Here is an 18,575-nt window from a genome sequence, read left to right as displayed (position 1 = left end):
TGGTTTTTGTTTCCATAGAATTGATTTAAATGGAGCTAAATGAAATGAAAATCCAATTCTCATTTAAAGATACAAAACTATTTTGTTCTCAACTAATTTGGGCCGAAAAGCAATAACCTCAACCATTGGGCTATTTTACAAAACACAAACTTTTGAGGTCCCTTTGTAAAAACACAAAAATCCACTACTTCATGTAATTACAACTAGAACCCAAAAATTTCAACAAATGCAAAAACTTCATTAAAGGAGCAAAACAATTTGTCCTTTAGTGATTTTGGGCCTTTACGTAAAAACGTAAACTTTCGGGTCAAAGTACAAATACACAAAAGTATCAAAACTTTATGTAATTGCATAAAAGCCCCAAAAGTACCCTATTTAATAGGGTGGCCTATTTTGGATGAGAGATGGTGTCATAAAACTTTTGAATTTTTCAACAAAAGTGAAAGGTGATGTGCAGGTTTGAAAAAGTGATTTCCATAAAATATGGTTCCTTGAAACAATGAAAATGTGTAAGTGATTGGTATGGTGTTGATTGAAAAAGGACAAATCATGTCATACCATTTATTACAATAAAGTCACACCAACCACTATAAACAAAACTTTATGAAAAACATCAAACACTATGAATCAAAACACCAAACCTTTTTGTTCTTGGTTAGAACATAACAAGAACAATGAAGAACATCCATGAAAACCCATAAGAGCTCCATGAACATTTTTCATCCAAAGACACCCCAAAAATTCTCAAACTTAAGGGAAAAAACATATTACCATACTAGGGTACTTAAGGGTTCCTAATGTCACTTTAAAACACTTTTAACAAGACAAACATGAACCCAAAAATCCACCCTTTGGATTTGACCGAATTTCCCCAAAAACATGGCACCAATTTTAGCTATAAAATTCATGCTCATATTAACTACATCTACAACATTTGAGAAGGCAAATTTTCTAACAAAATTTACATTCAAAGAAGCAAGAATAAAGCTTGTAACAATTACAACATTCAAATAAAAAACTATGAAAATACAAAACCCAAAAGGATTCACCAACTACTAGACCTAGGCTCTTGATACCACTTGAAGGAAATTTTGTGAAAAACATGTTCATTTGAGCAACATCTATGGCATGCAATTAACAATTAAAGGCAGAATCATGCTTGTATGCACTCAAAACAAAACATTACCCATGAAATTCAAAGCCTAATAGAAAGGTGAACCAAGACTCAACTCAAGAACAAAGTGAGTTGAGAAATCTTATACCTTTGTTGATTCCCCTTTGCATAAGCAAAGGCTAATCACCGAAGGAGAGGGCCTTCATTCCTTGCTTCTTAGATCCATGGATTTCTTGGATGAGGATGGTTGAAAGGATTCTCCAAGTTCCCAAAGTTGAGAACCTCTAATTTTCCACACCAAGGAGGGCCATGAAGAAGAGATGAGTGACCTTGGAGGAGGAAAGATTGCTGGCTAATCTCCTCCAAGGGGCCGGCCTCCTAGAGAGAAAGGGAGAGACATGTTCTCTCCAATTTTCTCCAAAAGAAACCCTAAGGATGAAATGGCTATAAAGTTGCCTTTATACCACCTCACAATGGAGTGGCAAACTTGCAATAAAGCCAAGTTCACTACCCCTCTCTATATGGCCGGTTTTCCCAAGCCTTTGGGCTGTTTTAGGCTTCTTGAATTTATTTTGTTAAGTTTTCATACAACTTAAGCTAATGGGCTTGACGATTCGAAGCCCAATTTGGGCTTTAAGGCCCAAAACTAACTCAAGGTTTAAAACGAACTTATTCGTTTGATTAATAATTCTTGCCATAAACAATTAAACCATTTAATTGTCCTTACTGATGCGATGAAAGTTAAGTACTCAAATTAAACCCTCTTTTGACAATTGTAGTATATGTATAAGTAGGGATCGTTCTTGACCGGGGATTAGGAGGGATTGCTAATCTAAACTAAACTGACTTACAAAAAGAAACTTAAAAACACTTAACTAGACTCTATAGACTCAAAACACTTAAAAACACAAACTAAAATAGATTCTAACTAATTAGACACACTAAAGTAAAGGGGGATTGGGTTTTGGACAAAAATAAAGTAAAACAAAACAGAAACTAGAACTAAACAGATTTGCACGAAATTGGTTGTTTTGGATGGATGATGGGCTAGCTAGAAGGTCTTTCTCCACACATGACACACTTGCATACAAATCAATCTCCAATTGCTTTTCAATAAACTATGATGCTTAACACCCCAGATTAACCGTGATGCACAAATTAACCCTCAGATTTTCCTTTACTCATTGAATTGGATGAATGCATACGACAACCCAAATCATTCTCTAAAAGTCCCCTATATGAATGCATAATAGAGATACAATTAAAGATCATTAAGTTCCATGAAAATCATAAGCGTTGACGAGGCAATTGTAACTATGAATGCATGATACGTTTGCCAAGAATTCAATTAACGCGATTGTGACAAGCAACCTTCACTACTCATGAATATAAACTTGTAACGATTAGGTGAAACTTATTTATATCCTAGCATCAAATTCATGCATGAAAACTAAGTATGCATCCTTAATAAACATACACAAATCCGTTATGAATAAAATAGATAATTGAATTGCAATCACAACTTATCAAATCACAATTAGAAGAAATCAATTCATATTGCAAATATATTCATGGTTTCGAATTCTCCTCTAGCCAAAAGAGGTTTAGTTCCTCATACTTGCAATTAAACAGAAACAATTGAAATTAAACATTGAAAACCAAAGTAGAATACACCTAGAATGCTCCAGCAATCCAAATTGAATGATTAGCACAACTTCAAGCAATCCTTCTTCCTTGCAAATATGCGGCACCAAGGTGTGAGTGGTGAATGGATGGTCTCTTGTGGTGGTGGATGGATATAGGTGAGTTATGGTGAAGGGTGGAAAGTTGTGTAGATGATGTGGTGTCTTTGGATGATGGCCCCCAAATTATGGTGAAGGGTGGATGTATTTATAGGCTAGGGAGAGGAGTGTATGGAGTTATAATGAGTGGATGTAATGGGTGTAGTGGGTGAGTGTTGTGGTAATGAGTGGATGTAATGGGTGTAATGGATGAATGTTTGGTAATGAGTGGATGTAATGGGTGTAATGGATGAGTGTTTGGTAATGAGTGGATGTAATGGGTGTAGTGGATGAGTGTTTGGTAATGAGTGGATGTAATGGGTGTAATGGGTGGATGTTTGGTAATTAGTGGATGTAATGGGTGTAGTGGATGAATGTTTGGAGAATGGATGTGTTGGGTGAAATAAGTGGATGTAGTGGTAGGTGAATGGATGTGTTGGGTGAAATGAGTGTGCTAAAATGGTTATTTATAAGGAGAGGATAATGCACAAACTTCAAATTTCGTCCATTCATTTTGCTCCAAGCATATGTTATCCATTCCATGCCCAAAAATGCTCCAAAATGCACTTCTTTGCCACATTAACCCATTGGACCTACAAACACACGACAATAGCTTAAAATACTAAAATAACTACGAACTAACAACATAAATGCCAAGAAACAAGCTAACTAAGTCGCATAAATATGCTCCTATCACTTACTCATCTCCGTTGTTTCTTCAATCTCTACCTTACACGGTGTACGATCCATTAGATTCCTTTTAGCAAGGCAGTGGGCGATTAGAACTCTTTCAAATCGACTGTGAATTGAAACTTACTTTCAATTCTCCCTTTAGTGATTATACATGTTTAGGGCTCCACAAACCATGAGTGACACCTAGCAGCATGTCATGGTTACCCAAGCTAATCAGAAGAGGTGGAGAACCTATTCAGTTTAGGATTACAATGCAATACGGTCTTTCTCTAATACAATACTCTTGACCATATTGTTTGGTTTAATAGTTTATTCATGTCTACTATCCAATGTGACTCTTTTACTTATATGATTACCTTGAATATGATTTGGAACAACTTCCTAAATCTTATTCATACTCTAGCCAGAGATTCTTAATCATATCATAGAGTATTCTTCCTCAAATAGTTTGAAGGTTAGAGATCCCTTGTTGCGCATTCACTTGCCTCCATGGCTAAGTGGCTTAACCCTAACTATGCCGTGGACACCCTCTGACGGAGTGACTTTGACATAGTCAAAGATCAAGGACCTAACCACAAGACAACTATGATGCCTCAGGTCAAATGACTACTTTGCATTATCCCAACCATGAGTTCTCATGTGACATGAGTATGAGAACTTCTTGTTGATCGTGTTCAATGGACTCATTCTCTATTGAGCACCTACATGCTTGTCTTGGTGTTAGTCACACCAATGACTCGAGACCAATCACTCTCCCTAAGAGAAGACATAACACGTACTGATCTTAACGGACTGTCAATGCCCAATTGGCATTCCTATGATCAGGAACGCTTAGGATATGTATACGGAAGAGAATGGTCTTATGAATCTAACTTCTTTAGATCGCATTCTCCCAATTACATATTCCTTGGACTTATCGTTTAAGCGTATAACATTTATATGAGATGGCCTCAAACAATAATTTTTGCCCTTTAAATTAAACTATATTAGTTTAACATGTGAAATGTCCTTAAAGTATCATCATATGATTGGTTTTAGGGCACATTTCCAACAAAAAGTAACACATTTTTCGTGCTCGACGAGGTGGCAAGATTCGACATTAGGTTCAAAAATCAAGAATGCTTACATCACGCATATGATGAGCACCATATTGCCCAAATTTATGCTCTGATACCAAACGGACACACCCCGACCAGGAATATCCTCCTGGACTCCAATTCGAACTGTGCTGGCAGACACCATAAGGGTGACGAAGCCATAATGTATAATGATGTGGAAAATCTTAGTAAATTTAAACCTAAAAGTGCCTAAATGTAAGAGTGCGCTTATGAGCGGGAATGAACTCATTTCACACGTGAAGTCAGAGCATAAGTAAAGTACAGTAAAGTAGGATGAGAATTATACCATTGAAGGTAACCACTTATACCAAGATTTGCCAAGAATCCTCGTCAACACGAAAGCTCAACACTAAAACCTAAAGGGGCGAAAAACAAGGGTGAGTGGGCCTAAAAATAAAGTTTTGTAAAAACCTTTTAAAAAACATAGTAACCCCTCGCTATAAAACAAGTATAGTTTCCAAAATATACATACTACATATAGTATGAAAATACTTACCATAGCCTGCAATATCTCAAGACTTCAATACGTCACAAATTTGTAAATAAGCATATAACTTATAGTAATCCCAATATATCGCAGAAATAAATATATCATATCGAGTGCTCATCGATACATGCTAACACACGAGTTCATGCAAAGGTATTCTGACATGAACATGACTGGGTGTAATAATGATTTATGCTCTAGTACTACAATCATGTTAAGACTGGCAGTATGCACATCACATATGAGTCCTAATTGCCTATAGTAATCTAGAACAAGACTGGCACCTACAATGGATCCAAAGTGAGAGTACAGTGCGATATGAACATACATGTGAAAGATTGGCCCTGACTTGGGTGAGTACTAACACCAGTGTAGCACACGATGAGCAAATAACATATATATGAACTTGTCACGGTAAATCGATAATTCAATAATTCTAATCAATACAATGTTATTAATGACCGTAAATTCAATTAAGGCATCAATAAGACTATGCATACCTGTGCATCCTGTAGAACGTGGTATAATTCATAATTTCCGTTAATAGGCTTATTCTTGTAAACGTTAGTCTAATCTAGGTATACGTAGAAAATTCTTTACTAAGCATATGTGTGGAAACTAAATAAATATATAATATTTAAAAGTAAAGACCCACTCACAAATCATGTCGTCGAGTCGAACTCGTGACATCGAGAGTTATTGCGATGCATTTCACCTAAAAACGAAACTATTTATGTAAATATGTAACATACTAACATATAAACGTGTTTCCGTACAAAGTACGTGTAATAAATGAACTATTTTAAAACAGTCGAATTTTGGAAAACGGATGGCGGATTAAGGTTTGGCACGTCGAGAAACCTAAGAAGGGACCTCGGGTTCCCCCACGCGATTTCCAAATTTTTGCAGGTTTTTGGGCTAACTTTCAGAGCTCAAATCTCAACCAAATGCAATGATTCAAAAGCCAACTAGAAGCTAGGAATGTGGGGAAAAGGTTTATACCAGTTTTAGGTCCAATCGTGGCCGAAGTTGACCAAGGGAACAACCTAAAAATGGCCTGATGGTCATAGTCAAATTTTTCCAGAAATCTAGGAATTTCTTCCCGTGATGTTTCTACGTCAAATCACGTGTACAACTTGCATTGAAGCTCAAAAATCAACCATTTTAACAAAATTGGAAGAAAGGAATGGACCCTGAAGCTTACCTTTGTCGTGAGCGGAGGAAACTCGCTGGAAACACAGTGAACAGTGTAGCAACATTGTGCAGTGTATGGTTTCGTGCTTTGATTTTGAGTTTGCAACTCCAGTTCCTAGTTTTTGGGACGAAATATTGTTGAACTCCGTTAAGGTGGTGAGTTTAAGCGGTGATGCTGCCGTTGCACTATCTCGGTGTATGCAGAGAGACGAGTGAGAGTTGAATGAGAGAGTTTAAGAGTGTAGGGAGTAGCGAGTAGAGTGAGGTGGTGAACTGGATTTTTGACGCTCACCGGAGTGGCCACCGTCGCAAGTGGTTGGTAATGGTTGATCGGTGCACTGTGCACACAAAGAGGATTTTGAGATGAAGGTAAGAGATGAGAGATAAGAGGGAAATAACGAAATAGTGAAAAATGAGAGAGAGGCTAAGAGATTTGGAAGAAGAAAGACACGGGGAGGAAAGTGGTGAGTGGGTGTGGGACCCAAAACACATGAATTTTTATAAGAAGATAATAAAATAACTAAGGGTCAAATATCTACAATTATGAATTTACCAAAATGCCCTTCGACTTTGTAAGTCCGTAATATCTCCTTCATAAATCCAAATTTGATTCTCATTGTGCCCACACATTCGTAGCAATGAGTAATATGAGTATACGATAAGATAATAGTATGTACGCATCACAAATTAATGGTCAATGAAAGTCAACAACCTCACCTCAAAGGGCATTTTCATCAATTCACTCCTTTAAAATTTATAAAATTGTAAAATTAGGGATGGTTTGTTACAATCTCCAATTGAGAGGGCTAAAGGTCTAGAAGCCAAAAAATGATCTGTTGTGCCCAAAAATTCATCTCCAATAGATGACTGGGTTATAATTCTATGAAGTCCACTAAACCATTATTTGGCGAAGGGCATCAAGCTAAGCCAAATGTAGCCCCCCTCTTAGTCTATTTTTTGGGGCTCAGCTCCTCAATTGCAATAATTAATTCAAATTCAACGACTAGATTTGAAAATATCTAACGGTGTGTAATTAAAGTTTAATTAAACTAACAATAAATTTAACGTTTAAACTTAAAACTAATAAATTATTGAGATGATATGTCTAGCATTTTCCATTGAAGATGATATATGAGTATGACATTTCGACTAGAGATGATCTAATAGAGTCAATTTGAAGTTAAGTTATGGGACACTTGTCACAACCACAGTGCTGGCAGAGAGTGGGCAGAGGATGTACGGAACAGCGGATTCGAACTCATTTGCATCACAGGAAATGGGTAGAACCGTCATTTGAGTAATTGAATTTTCATTGTAGTCTTTTCGTTTATGAGCTCCCTCTCGTCTCTCTCGATCGAACCCGAACCAGACCCAGCGAAGCAGGAACTTGCAAAACTCGCTGCTACTCTCTCTCTCTCATTGAATTCGAATAGAGGTACAGTTTCCAGTTTTGGATTTTATTTAATTATATTTTATTCTTTTTTTTCCTTTTTTTTTTTACAAAGTGAAAATTAGGAATAGTAGTTGCCGATTTTTTGCTGAATGTGTGATGAAAAGGTAAGAGTTTTTTTAGTAATTTTTGCAATTTTATGGGGTTCAAATTTTAGCAACCCTACTGTGACAATTGTAGCTTTGAATTTAGAGATGGAGGAGCTGTGACTCTGTGAATCTAATAGTAAATTTTGTTATATTGTTCCATGTGTTTGGTTGGTGAGAAAATAGAGGAGAATAGTGGAAAATTGGAAATGTAGTTATCAACTCCAGTACCTTCCAGCTGAAAAAGCCATCAAAACTAGAGAATATATGACCTTTTTAATTAGAAGAAAATGATAATTTTAACATGCATAATTCAAGGCAACATTGATTCATTATCTTCAGCATGTTTTAAATTATTGGGTTTTGAATATGCTTCTGCTTCTGTAATGCATTCAATTTGTATATGATCATGGTTGAACTTTTGAGCTATTAGTTTGAAAAATTGTCAAAGTTGAATGTATTAATATGCTTTTTGTGATTTGAGCATCAAGACTTGGTTCTCGAATCAAGCTAGTTGTTAATCTGTCTGTAATGGATGGAACTTTTGGCTGCTGCTTCATTGCTGATTTTTCCTGAACCAGATGAAAGAGGGTAGAGATGGAACCAAGAGCGATAGAATGTCAAAATCTTCATCCGTTAGCTCACTTCCACTCATCTTGGACATAGACGACTTTAAGGTGAAAAACTGAAAATATATCATATGTGTTTCTGTAACTTTTGTAGTGTACCTGTTGTGAACTTGGCTGTGAATTAAAATAACGATTGATATTCTTTGACATTTGATTTGTAGGGTGAGTTTTCATTTGATGCATTGTTTGGGAACCTGGTAAATGAGCTGCTCCCATCTTTTCAAGAAGAAGAAACAGACTCATCAGAAGGTCATAGCAACGTCAGTGGGAACGATTCTTTACAAAATGGACATATGCGAGTACCATCAGGTGCAACAAAATTTGCACAAGGACTGTCAGACCCGTTATTTCCGGAAGTAGATAAGACCTTATCTCTGTTCAAGGATTCTTGTAAAGAGTTGGTTGATCTCCAGAAACAGGTATGTCTTGGGACAGTGTAGGTATTGGACTTACAGAGTCATTTTAATTTTTTTCTGAAGTTGCTGATTCCACCCTGTCACCATTGAAGATTGATGGAAGACTCTACAATCTTAAGAAGGAGGTTTCTGTACAAGATTCTAAGCACCGCAAGACACTTGTTGAGGTTAGTTAGAGGAAAGCATGTATTTTACTGTTTATTCAGAAAATGTTTTGCGCACTGCACTCCGAGAAGGAGCGGAAGTTCTTTCCAATTGAGAATGTTACTGTCAGAGCTAAAATATCATTGTTAGAATGCGATATGGATATTGGGTTGAACTTAATACAGTTCTCTAAGCTGGAAATAACAATTACCTGTTGAAAAATATGAAAATTATGGCAACTCATCTTTTGTAGATTTCACCTATCAATGTGCAATGAGTATCATATGTGAAGAACTCCATGGAATTTACATATATTATTCTTGTTCTTGTTTTGCTAAAAATGAATGCTTACTATTTAAATTCTTTTCTAACATTGTCCGCCAATCTTAGCTCTTAAGTGAGAACATGCAAGTTTTTCACATGTGAAGTGAGGATAAGTGCTTTAAAGCGTAAGATGAAATCTGAAATGAACAGTGAACTGACTGTATTGTTATGCATATTTTTTTCTCAGCTTGAAAAAGGAGTAGATGGCTTGTTTGGTAGCTTTGCCAGGCTGGATTCTCGTATATCAAGTGTTGGCCAGACCGCTGCAAAAATAGGAGACCATCTGCAGGTGAAGTCTTGTCCTATGCCCGGTTACCAATGGCTAACATCTGAAGTTGGTACTTGATATCTATTGTGCCATCATTTCATTAAATATTGTGTTTTGTGATTATGTGCTTTCTTGTCAGAGTGCAGATGCTCAGAGGGAAACTGCTAGTCAAACAATAGAGCTCATAAAGGTAGTCACTGTCCGTTTACTATATGCTACCCTTTATTCCTAAGAAGTTAACACCATGTTGCCTTTTATTCTTTCAGTACTTGATGGAGTTCAATAGCAGCCCTGGCGATCTGATGGAACTTTCACCCTTATTTTCTGATGATAGCCGTGTTGCAGAGGCTACTAAAATTGCACAAAAATTGCGTAAGATGGCTTTATTAGTTTCAAAATCTGTAGTTATTTTGCCAAGGAACACTATTTATGAGCATTGCTCCCTCCACCTCTTACTGTCTTTCTGGGAATGGGGATTAAGGACATCGGAAAGTAGCAGTAGCTGTGATTTGTCTTTAGGATATGGTTATGATATATGTTTAGGTGGATGAAACCAGAATAATTTTGATCTAACTTATGTAGATATGTTAAGATATAATTGGCATCTGGAGCAGTTGGGTTCAATGGGCTGAAACTGTGAGAGAAACCAAATTAAATGTCCTTTTGCTACGTGGCCATCTAATTTGAAAACAGCCTTTGTGCTTCATGAGTGTCAAATTATTACCATTCTTTCTAATAAGTGTCTCGGAGCCTTGTAAAATTGTAGAAGAAGCTGATCGTATCAATTAAAACTGAATTTTAATTAAGATAATATCATCCAATATTTTGAAAATGGAGATAAAGTTGTGATCTTTACTATTGGTATTAAGGTTCTTCCAAGAATGGTTTGATTTTAGGAGTGATAGAATTTTTTGCTCATCATTTCGAGATATAATAACCTTCCAGGCTTCTGTTAATATTAGGGGCATTTGCTGAGGAAGATATTGGAAGACAAGGGATATCTGTACCATCAGTTATGGGCAATGCAACAGCTAGCAGAGGGTTAGAAGTTGCAGTTGCTAATCTTCAGGACTACTGCAATGGTACGCTGACCTTTACATAGTCATAAAGTACTAAGCCTCATTGGAAAATTGTACTACGGTTTCTCTGCAATCTGTAGAAGAAGACACTATGTTTCCCACATTGCTTTCATTTTTTGTTCTTAATTCAAAATCATGGATGGCGCACCTCCTTAATGATTTTGTTGAAAATCTTGAATCCTAGAAATTAGTTTCGGAGGGATAATTCCTACAAATTATGGTGCTTGATTTTAATTAAAGACTTTTGCTTCCAAATTTTGAATAGAATTGGAGAACAGATTGTTATCTCGTTTTGATGCTGCATCACAGAGAAGAGAATTGTCAACCATGGCAGAATGTGCTAAAATATTATCTCAGGTAATCATTGTTTCTGAACCTAGTGGATCATTGTACCTAGAGAATTTAACACCAGGACTCCTGACCTCTCTCTGTCTCATTAGCTCTAATTTCATAGTGAATCAAAGATCCCTTTAGTTTTTACACTTGAATACCTTTGCCTTATTTTGTTGATTTAAAATTGCAATGCAGTTTAACAGGGGCACTAGTGCTATGCAACATTATGTGGCAACACGTCCAATGTTTATTGACGTGGAAGTCATGAATGCAGATACCAGATTGGTTCTTGGTGATGAGGGTTCACAGGCTAGTCCTAGCAATGTTGCTCGTGGACTTTTGTCCTTGTATAAAGAAATCACAGGTTTAAAGATAGATATTAATCTAATACAAGTGGTTGAATTCTTCAATATATTTGTTATATCTTAGTTCCACTTGCAGATAATGTACGTAAGGAAGCTGCAACGGTTATGGCTGTCTTCCCTTCTCCAAATGAAGTTATGTCAATCTTAGTTCAGGTACTGAGAAGGATTTAATTTTCTTAATTTTTTTTTATCTTTTTTGGGTGTGTATATATTTTCTCATCACACTAGACCCAGGGTAGCCTCACCAATCCCGTTTTATGCATGCTATGTATCATATATATTACAAGGGTGGTGCTATCCACACCTATTTTACTTCTCACGCACTCCTCAATTTCGGGCCGTTGGATCGGATGAATTGAAGAAGATCAATGGACAAAAATTAACAAGGGTGTGTGGGAGATAAAAAGGGGTGTGTGAATAGCACTACCCATATTACAAACCGTGCCTAACCCTTTGCAATCAAGACATCCATATGCTATAATGATGAAGAGAATGTTTATTAGCATTGTGACAAATACACTTTCTGCTTTACCTCTGGATGCATTGATTTCAATGGTGAAACCATGTTTAGTTTATACAACACATAGTAGCCTTAGAAGGGATTGATTCTGCTACAAGAGGGTTAATGGTGGCGATAATAAATCTTACTTTTGGGGCCCATTTCGGTTTCCTGTTAATGTATTACTGGAGTTGCTTCATATATGTAACTAGTTTTGTCATGTTGGGTGTAGCGAGTTTTGGAGCAGAGAGTTACTGCTCTACTGGACAAATTATTAGTGAAGCCATCTTTGGTGAATCTACCTCCTATGGAAGAAGGCGGACTTCTATTAGTGAGTAAATTACTATGCCTGTTTACCTCTCCCCCTCCCCCATCTCTTGCTTCATCACCAAATGCTTATGAAGTAGCAATCAGCTTGTCACTTAACTTGTATTTGACCTGATGCTGCAGTATATTAGAATGCTAGCAGTGGCATATGAGAAGACACAAGAACTGGCTAGGGACCTACGAGTTGTGGGATGTGGTGACTTGGATATCGAGGGTAATGAATTAACTATTTGGAATCTCTCTCCTTATTGTTTTTTTTTTTTTTTTTTTTCTCTCTCAATGCGGAGTACTAGTGTGGATATGATGGTGGGTGAAGGCAAGATAACCATTTGGACAATGTTATTTTAGCAAAAAATAAAACGAGCTTGTGGATTGTGTTTGGTTCCTGGACACTGAAAAGATTAATTGGGAAACAAAGATGCATCATACGAGATGCCTAACACAATATAAGGAACTTTTATTTCTTATTTTAATGAGTTATTCTGCAGTGGAATTGTAACTAGATGGTTGCAGATTGGGGTTCCTTATTACCTCCAATGTGTGTGGTCTTTGCTCCTTTGAAAGAAGAAAAAATGATGAGGAGCAAAAATTGCCATTTGAATAACAAATCCTTGGCTCAAAGTTGACATATATTAACTTGTGCTGTCTTGGTGGGAAGTCAGTGTTTTTAGTGTCAGTCCGCGTTTTGCGTGGTTGAAATTGTTTATTGTATTTATCAACTGTTGGATCTTCATAGAAACTTCCTTTGATGGTTCAGGCCTCACAGAGTCTCTGTTTTCTTCTCACAAGGATGGATATCCTGAACATGAGCAGGCCTCTCTTAAACAACTATATCTAGCTAAGGTTTGCATCAAGTGCATTTTTTCTGACCAAGCCTTAGTCCTCATTCTTTCATGGTTGTAACAATGCATAAAAGTTATTATACCGTGCAGATGGCAGAACTACGTGCTGAAAGCCAACAGATATCTGAATCAAGTGGAACAATCGGGCGCTCAAAAGGTGCTGCAGTTGCATCTTCCCGTCAGCAAATATCCGTCACTGTTGTGACAGAGTTTGTCCGCTGGAATGAAGAAGCAATTGCCAGATGCACTTTGTTTTCATCTCAAGTAATGTTTGTTAGCGAAGCTACATATGATTGCTCATTTTAAACTTGTATCTAATTTACTTAGGATTCATGGAAATTCATTTCTAAGTAATCTTTTAAATTCTGGAAGAGCATATTTAAAATATAACTCTTACGTTTTTCTTTGAACTCCATTGTAGTCTAGTGTTTCTTCTGTACTCCCCAATATAGGTTGGGGTTTACCTGTTCTTTTCTATTTTGGTAAGAATTGGTTAACATACACAAAGGTTCTTTGTGTAACATGGAAATTGGAATCTCAAAATTTATCTGCATACAGAGACAGTTGTATGAAAGGCATACTTAAATTAGCTCTTTCCCTTGTGGATAAGAAATTCATTGCATTGGTGCACAAGTCAGTTGTATGTTACTGCTGATCATTAGCCTGGAAGTAATCTTGACATGCAGTATAAAACTGATAATTGGGTGATGGGAGAACTCAAACTGAGTAGTCAAATAGGAATTGAAAATAAAATGTTCTTTAGATGTTGAAATGGTTTTGAATTGTACTGGATTTTTATTATCTTTCAGATATAGTGCCAGTTTCTCAAGTTATTATGTTTTACATGTTATTGTACAGCCTGCAACACTTGCAGCAAATGTAAAAGCGGTGTTCACTTCCCTATTAGACCAAGTAAGTTGGTTACTTCAATTGAGGGTTCAATCAAATGTTAGTTCATAGATATTCACTTGTTATTTTTTTAAATTAATATTAAGAGAGAAATTCGTGTATGTTTTTTCAATTTTCAGGTCAGTCAATATATAACGGAAGGTCTTGAGCAAGCAAGAGATGGCCTGACTGAAGCTGCAGCTTTGAGGGAAAGATTTGTACTTGGGGCTAGTGTTAGAAGGGTGGCTGCTGCTGCTGCTTCTGCTGTACTTACCTGATCATAGACCTTTTATTGCATTCTAAATTATGAAGTTTTTAAGATAAAATGTATAGTCTACCCATAGGGAACTTAAGGATATCAATGGCTGATCTGTAGGCAGAAGCTGCTGCCGCTGCTGGTGAAAGCAGTTTCAGATCTTTCATGGTTGCTGTACAACGTTGTGGTAGTAGTGTGGCTATAGTTCAGCAGGTTGTTGATTGATTGCCATTTATCTAAATGCATTGAATGTTGCTTTTAGTGGAAGACATGATATGTTGAACTAATTGGGATTTTCTCTCCAGTATTTCTCAAATTCTATATCTCGGCTTCTACTCCCTGTCGATGGTGCACATGCTGCTTCTTGTGAAGAAATGGCAACAGCTATGTCCAGTGCAGAGGGTGCTGCATATAAAGGGCTTCAACAGTGCATTGAAACTGTGATGTCAGAGGTCAGTTATTGAATTGTAGACCTGCTATTTAGAATCTTGTCTATCTAAGGTGGTCAACAGGCTTACATATTTCATGATTTCAACCCGTTAGTATCTGGACATAATAATGGTTTGTCTTTCTTGATGGATGCTGCTTTATATCTGTATGGACTTGTTCTTGTTGATTCTCATAGTTCCTGTATAATAGGCATTAGGCCGTATACGTATTTGAGCTCTATGACAATTCCTACTTGTTTCTTCTTTTTCCTTCTCTGAAATTCCTACTATCCAGGTGGAGCGGTTACTTTCTGCTGAACAGAAGGCAACAGATTATAGATCACCTGAAGATGGATTTGCTCCTGATCATCGGCCAACAAATGCCTGTACAAGGTACAATGAATGAATAATTAAAGCCTACAAATTAAGGGCTTCCAAAATCTGAGTTACGTGAATTTGTTTTCATGGAGGGAGAAGCCTAATATGAACCAAAACTTAGCTAGTGCTACAATAAGTTCTGAGATCTTGAGATTTGACACCTTCATTTCTTTTCACTATGTCTGATGCTTTTTAAATAATTTTCCTGGTCAAAATTATTAGTTTTTGTCTTATGTAATATTTACTTTGCAAATTTTATCACTTAAATTCCCTACTAATTTGATACAAATTAATGATCTTGATCAATATAAACCATGTTGTTTCTGGATGTTGAATAACGTTTCTCTTCTCTTGTCTAGAGTTGTAGCATATCTTTCCCGTGTACTAGAATCAGCATTCACGGCACTTGAAGGTCTTAACAAACAAGCGTTTCTAACTGAATTAGTAAGTAGTTCATTTGTGATCTCGCCTGACTTATTTATGTGATTCATGCCTATGATGGCCCTTTTGCAACCATAGATTAGGATTAGATTGATACTGTAGAATAAAAGGCCTCTGCACTGAATTCAGTGAAGGGATCACATGGGGCTTCAACACAGCAAAGAATGCTTTTCCGATTATATGATACAATGAATGATGATTGTATCAAAATTGATATAACACAGTAAAGTGCACAATGACTTGCATTTTACAAGGCCATGCACATTATATTGTGTTATTGATATTTCTCATTGTTGTTGCTCTTTTATTGTAATGTGTGTGATATAAACTTGCTCTTTTTGGGTTTGGCTGCATAGGATTAGGGAATTTGTAGTGATTATATAGAGATGATGAGTTGGAAACCTTCACATTTGAATTTATGTAATTGTGAAATTTTTACCAGGGTAACCGCTTGCATAAGGGGCTGCTAAATCATTGGCAAAAGTTCACTTTTAATCCGAGGTAGGTGGACTTTCTCATATTTTCTGTGGCTGGCTAATAGAGTTGAAAGTTGTACAAGTAACATATCCTAATTCCTAATTTCTTTCTCAGCGGGGGACTGCGGCTGAAGCGTGACATAACTGAGTATGGAGAATTTGTGCGTAGTTTCAATGCTCCTTCCGTTGATGAAAATTTTGAATTGCTGGGGATGTAAGTTTCCTAGAAATTGCTAAATTTTCAGCTTCTATTCATCTTGATTTTTAATATCAATTTAATGATGAGCTTTTGCCTTCAGAATGGCCAATGTCTTCATTGTTGCTCCTGAAAGTCTCTCAACTCTCTTTGAGGGTACACCTAGTATACGGAAAGATGCACAAAGGTATCACTTTGAACATGTTGAATTGTAGAATATAAAGACACTCTTATAACACACACACGCACGCGCACACACATCTCAGTTTATCTTCCAATTAAAGAAAGGGGATGCTTCCCAAATGATGAAAAGTTTCAAAATATCCTGTTATCATATTGAAAACATCCGGAAAGAAATACTCCATTCAGCGTGAAATATTTTGTCAAGATCGACATTTCTTTCTTTCTCAATATGTCATATTTCTTTTTTGGTTAGAGGTTTTATATTGTGATAAATTTCGATTTGGATGCCAAATTAGGTTTATTGAGCTTCGAGAGGACTACAAGAGCGCAAAGCTTGCTGCCAGACTTAGTTCCTTGTGGACAAGTTCTAGTTGATACAGAAGCAGTACACGCTGAATAGATACGACCTCCCAAATTTTACTTGTCATCAAGCGCTCCTGAGCTTGGAAAAATGGCACGTCAAGTTGAATTCATTTGGAGGCACAGAAGCTCGGGAACTGGTTCAAACTAAGTTAACTGTCATCATAAGGAGCTCATCTTTGGACTGATCATTGGATACAAATTTGTTTGTTTTTCTTTCCCATTTTGTTGAGTGTATATTGTTTAAAAGGTATAAATAGGAGGACCGGCGAAGATTTGTAGTCGTCAGAGCTTGAATTCGTTGTACCGGTGTTTGCCTTTTGTAAGTGTACTTTTGGGAAGTAAATTAAGATAATCGAGGATCATTTGTTGTACAAAGTAGCTAATTTTCGAGGTGTATGTATTGCTGTTTCTTATGTTCTCGTCAAAATTTGGATTAATACGTTTTTAACTACGGATTAGTTTCACTGGAATACATGGTACCTTATAGCGAGCTCTACTGTTGTCTCTAATCACTAACAAAAGTCACTAAAAGGATTCCTCCAAAAAAGTCACTAAAAGGAAGGTTCAAAGTTGAAGGGGATGTATTTCCTCCAAGTCCATCAATCACATGCCGGAATGAGCGGAAAAAAGGAAAAAGGTCCATGCCATTTGTGGTGGGCTGCCTCCTATGGAGATTCGGCTGTTTATAGACATTGTTCTAAAAATTCTCGCCTAGCGCTGTCTAGGCTCATCAGCTAACCACCGTCTTAATTAATTTCTAAATGTTTGACAATTAAGAAATGATGCCTAGGTGTGCTTAAACATTAGCCTCACCCGCCTAGACCCACCTAGGTCATGATTTTCACTTAGACAGAAAATACATAACTTCTAGTTTGCATTTTATTTTTTAAAAATAAATTGTAATAGACTTATTGAATACTTAGATGAATACATATTATACATTTGTTTCCCATGTTTTTATTATGTTCTAATACTTTTAATCTATATACCATTCTATTTTGCAGTTTAGTATCCCAATGAAATTATGTATTTTTTTAGTATAATTAGACACTTATTTATGCGATTTATAATGAATTTACTTAAATCTGCCTATTCCGCCTAGGTCCCCGTCTAAATCCCACCTAGCCGTCTAGGCGCTAGATCCCAACCCGCCAACTGACAAGCACCTAGTGTCTTCTAAAACCTTTCCTATAGGCACCTCTCTCTCTCTCTCTCTCTCTCTCTCTCTCTCTCTCTCTCTCTCTCTCTCTCTCTCTCTCTCTCTCTCTCTCTCGAAAGTGTAGTGGGGGTGGCTAGTAATGGAGTACCTCATCTGATAGCAAAGGTCACTTAGATGTGCTTGTGCCAAACCCATTAATATAAACCATCTTCATCTCTTAGGATGGGCTTCAGAGACTTGCAGAAAAAGTCACCAAAGATCATCAAACAAGTGTAAGATAGTGAACGTCGCCCACACAATTCTCTAAGTATGTGGTTGTGCGGTTGCTTCTCATATTTTCCATCCCCTACCTTTACACAATTTTCTATATAATTGACACATAAAAAACATTCAACGAACGGTGCTTGGTTTCTGGTTTCTAAACTATAAATTACAAACTAACACGTATACTAAAGTGACTAACTAAAAACTCAACAAGAGAAGTTCAAGAACACATGCTAAATTGTGATGTGTTGTGAAAAAAATTCTGCTTCATACGTATGCATGTAAAAAGTCAAATCATTTTCCTAAATCGAACTCAAAATGAATACAAACCAATAAATAGAGTAAAGACAGTGTATGCTTTGACCTTTGACCACCCAAAAGGAGAGAGAGAGAG

The 18,575-nt window shown here is 36.7% G+C and overlaps 1 protein-coding gene across 2 annotated transcripts; it reads left to right on the top strand.

Annotated features, from left to right (window-relative positions):
• The first annotated feature begins 7,663 nt into the window (after window positions 1–7,663).
• On the top strand, window positions 7,664–17,133 carry LOC103439168 (exocyst complex component SEC10b-like). 2 transcript variants are annotated; one of them, XM_008377718.4, is made up of 25 exons: window positions 7,664–7,822; window positions 8,505–8,600; window positions 8,714–8,971; window positions 9,061–9,135; window positions 9,624–9,725; window positions 9,844–9,894; window positions 9,971–10,076; window positions 10,667–10,786; window positions 11,049–11,140; window positions 11,312–11,480; window positions 11,558–11,634; window positions 12,213–12,311; window positions 12,431–12,521; window positions 13,065–13,150; window positions 13,240–13,413; window positions 14,008–14,061; window positions 14,178–14,303; window positions 14,414–14,506; window positions 14,599–14,745; window positions 15,017–15,114; window positions 15,459–15,543; window positions 15,983–16,041; window positions 16,132–16,230; window positions 16,316–16,399; window positions 16,692–17,133. In XM_008377718.4, exons 2-25 carry the CDS (start codon window positions 8,505–8,507, stop codon window positions 16,768–16,770), a joined length of 2,520 nt encoding a protein of 839 aa, XP_008375940.3. In that variant the 5' UTR covers window positions 7,664–7,822; the 3' UTR covers window positions 16,771–17,133. The 2 variants fall into 2 exon arrangements, 1 of the variants encoding a protein (XP_008375940.3); XR_011582768.1 differs by lacking the exon at window positions 15,459–15,543.
• Window positions 17,134–18,575: the final 1,442 nt, after the last annotated feature.

The sequence above is a fragment of the Malus domestica genome, chromosome 07 (genome assembly GCF_042453785.1).
Source record: "Malus domestica chromosome 07, GDT2T_hap1".
NCBI lineage: Eukaryota > Viridiplantae > Streptophyta > Magnoliopsida > Rosales > Rosaceae > Malus > Malus domestica.
This window is presented reverse-complemented; position numbering and strand designations above follow the sequence as displayed.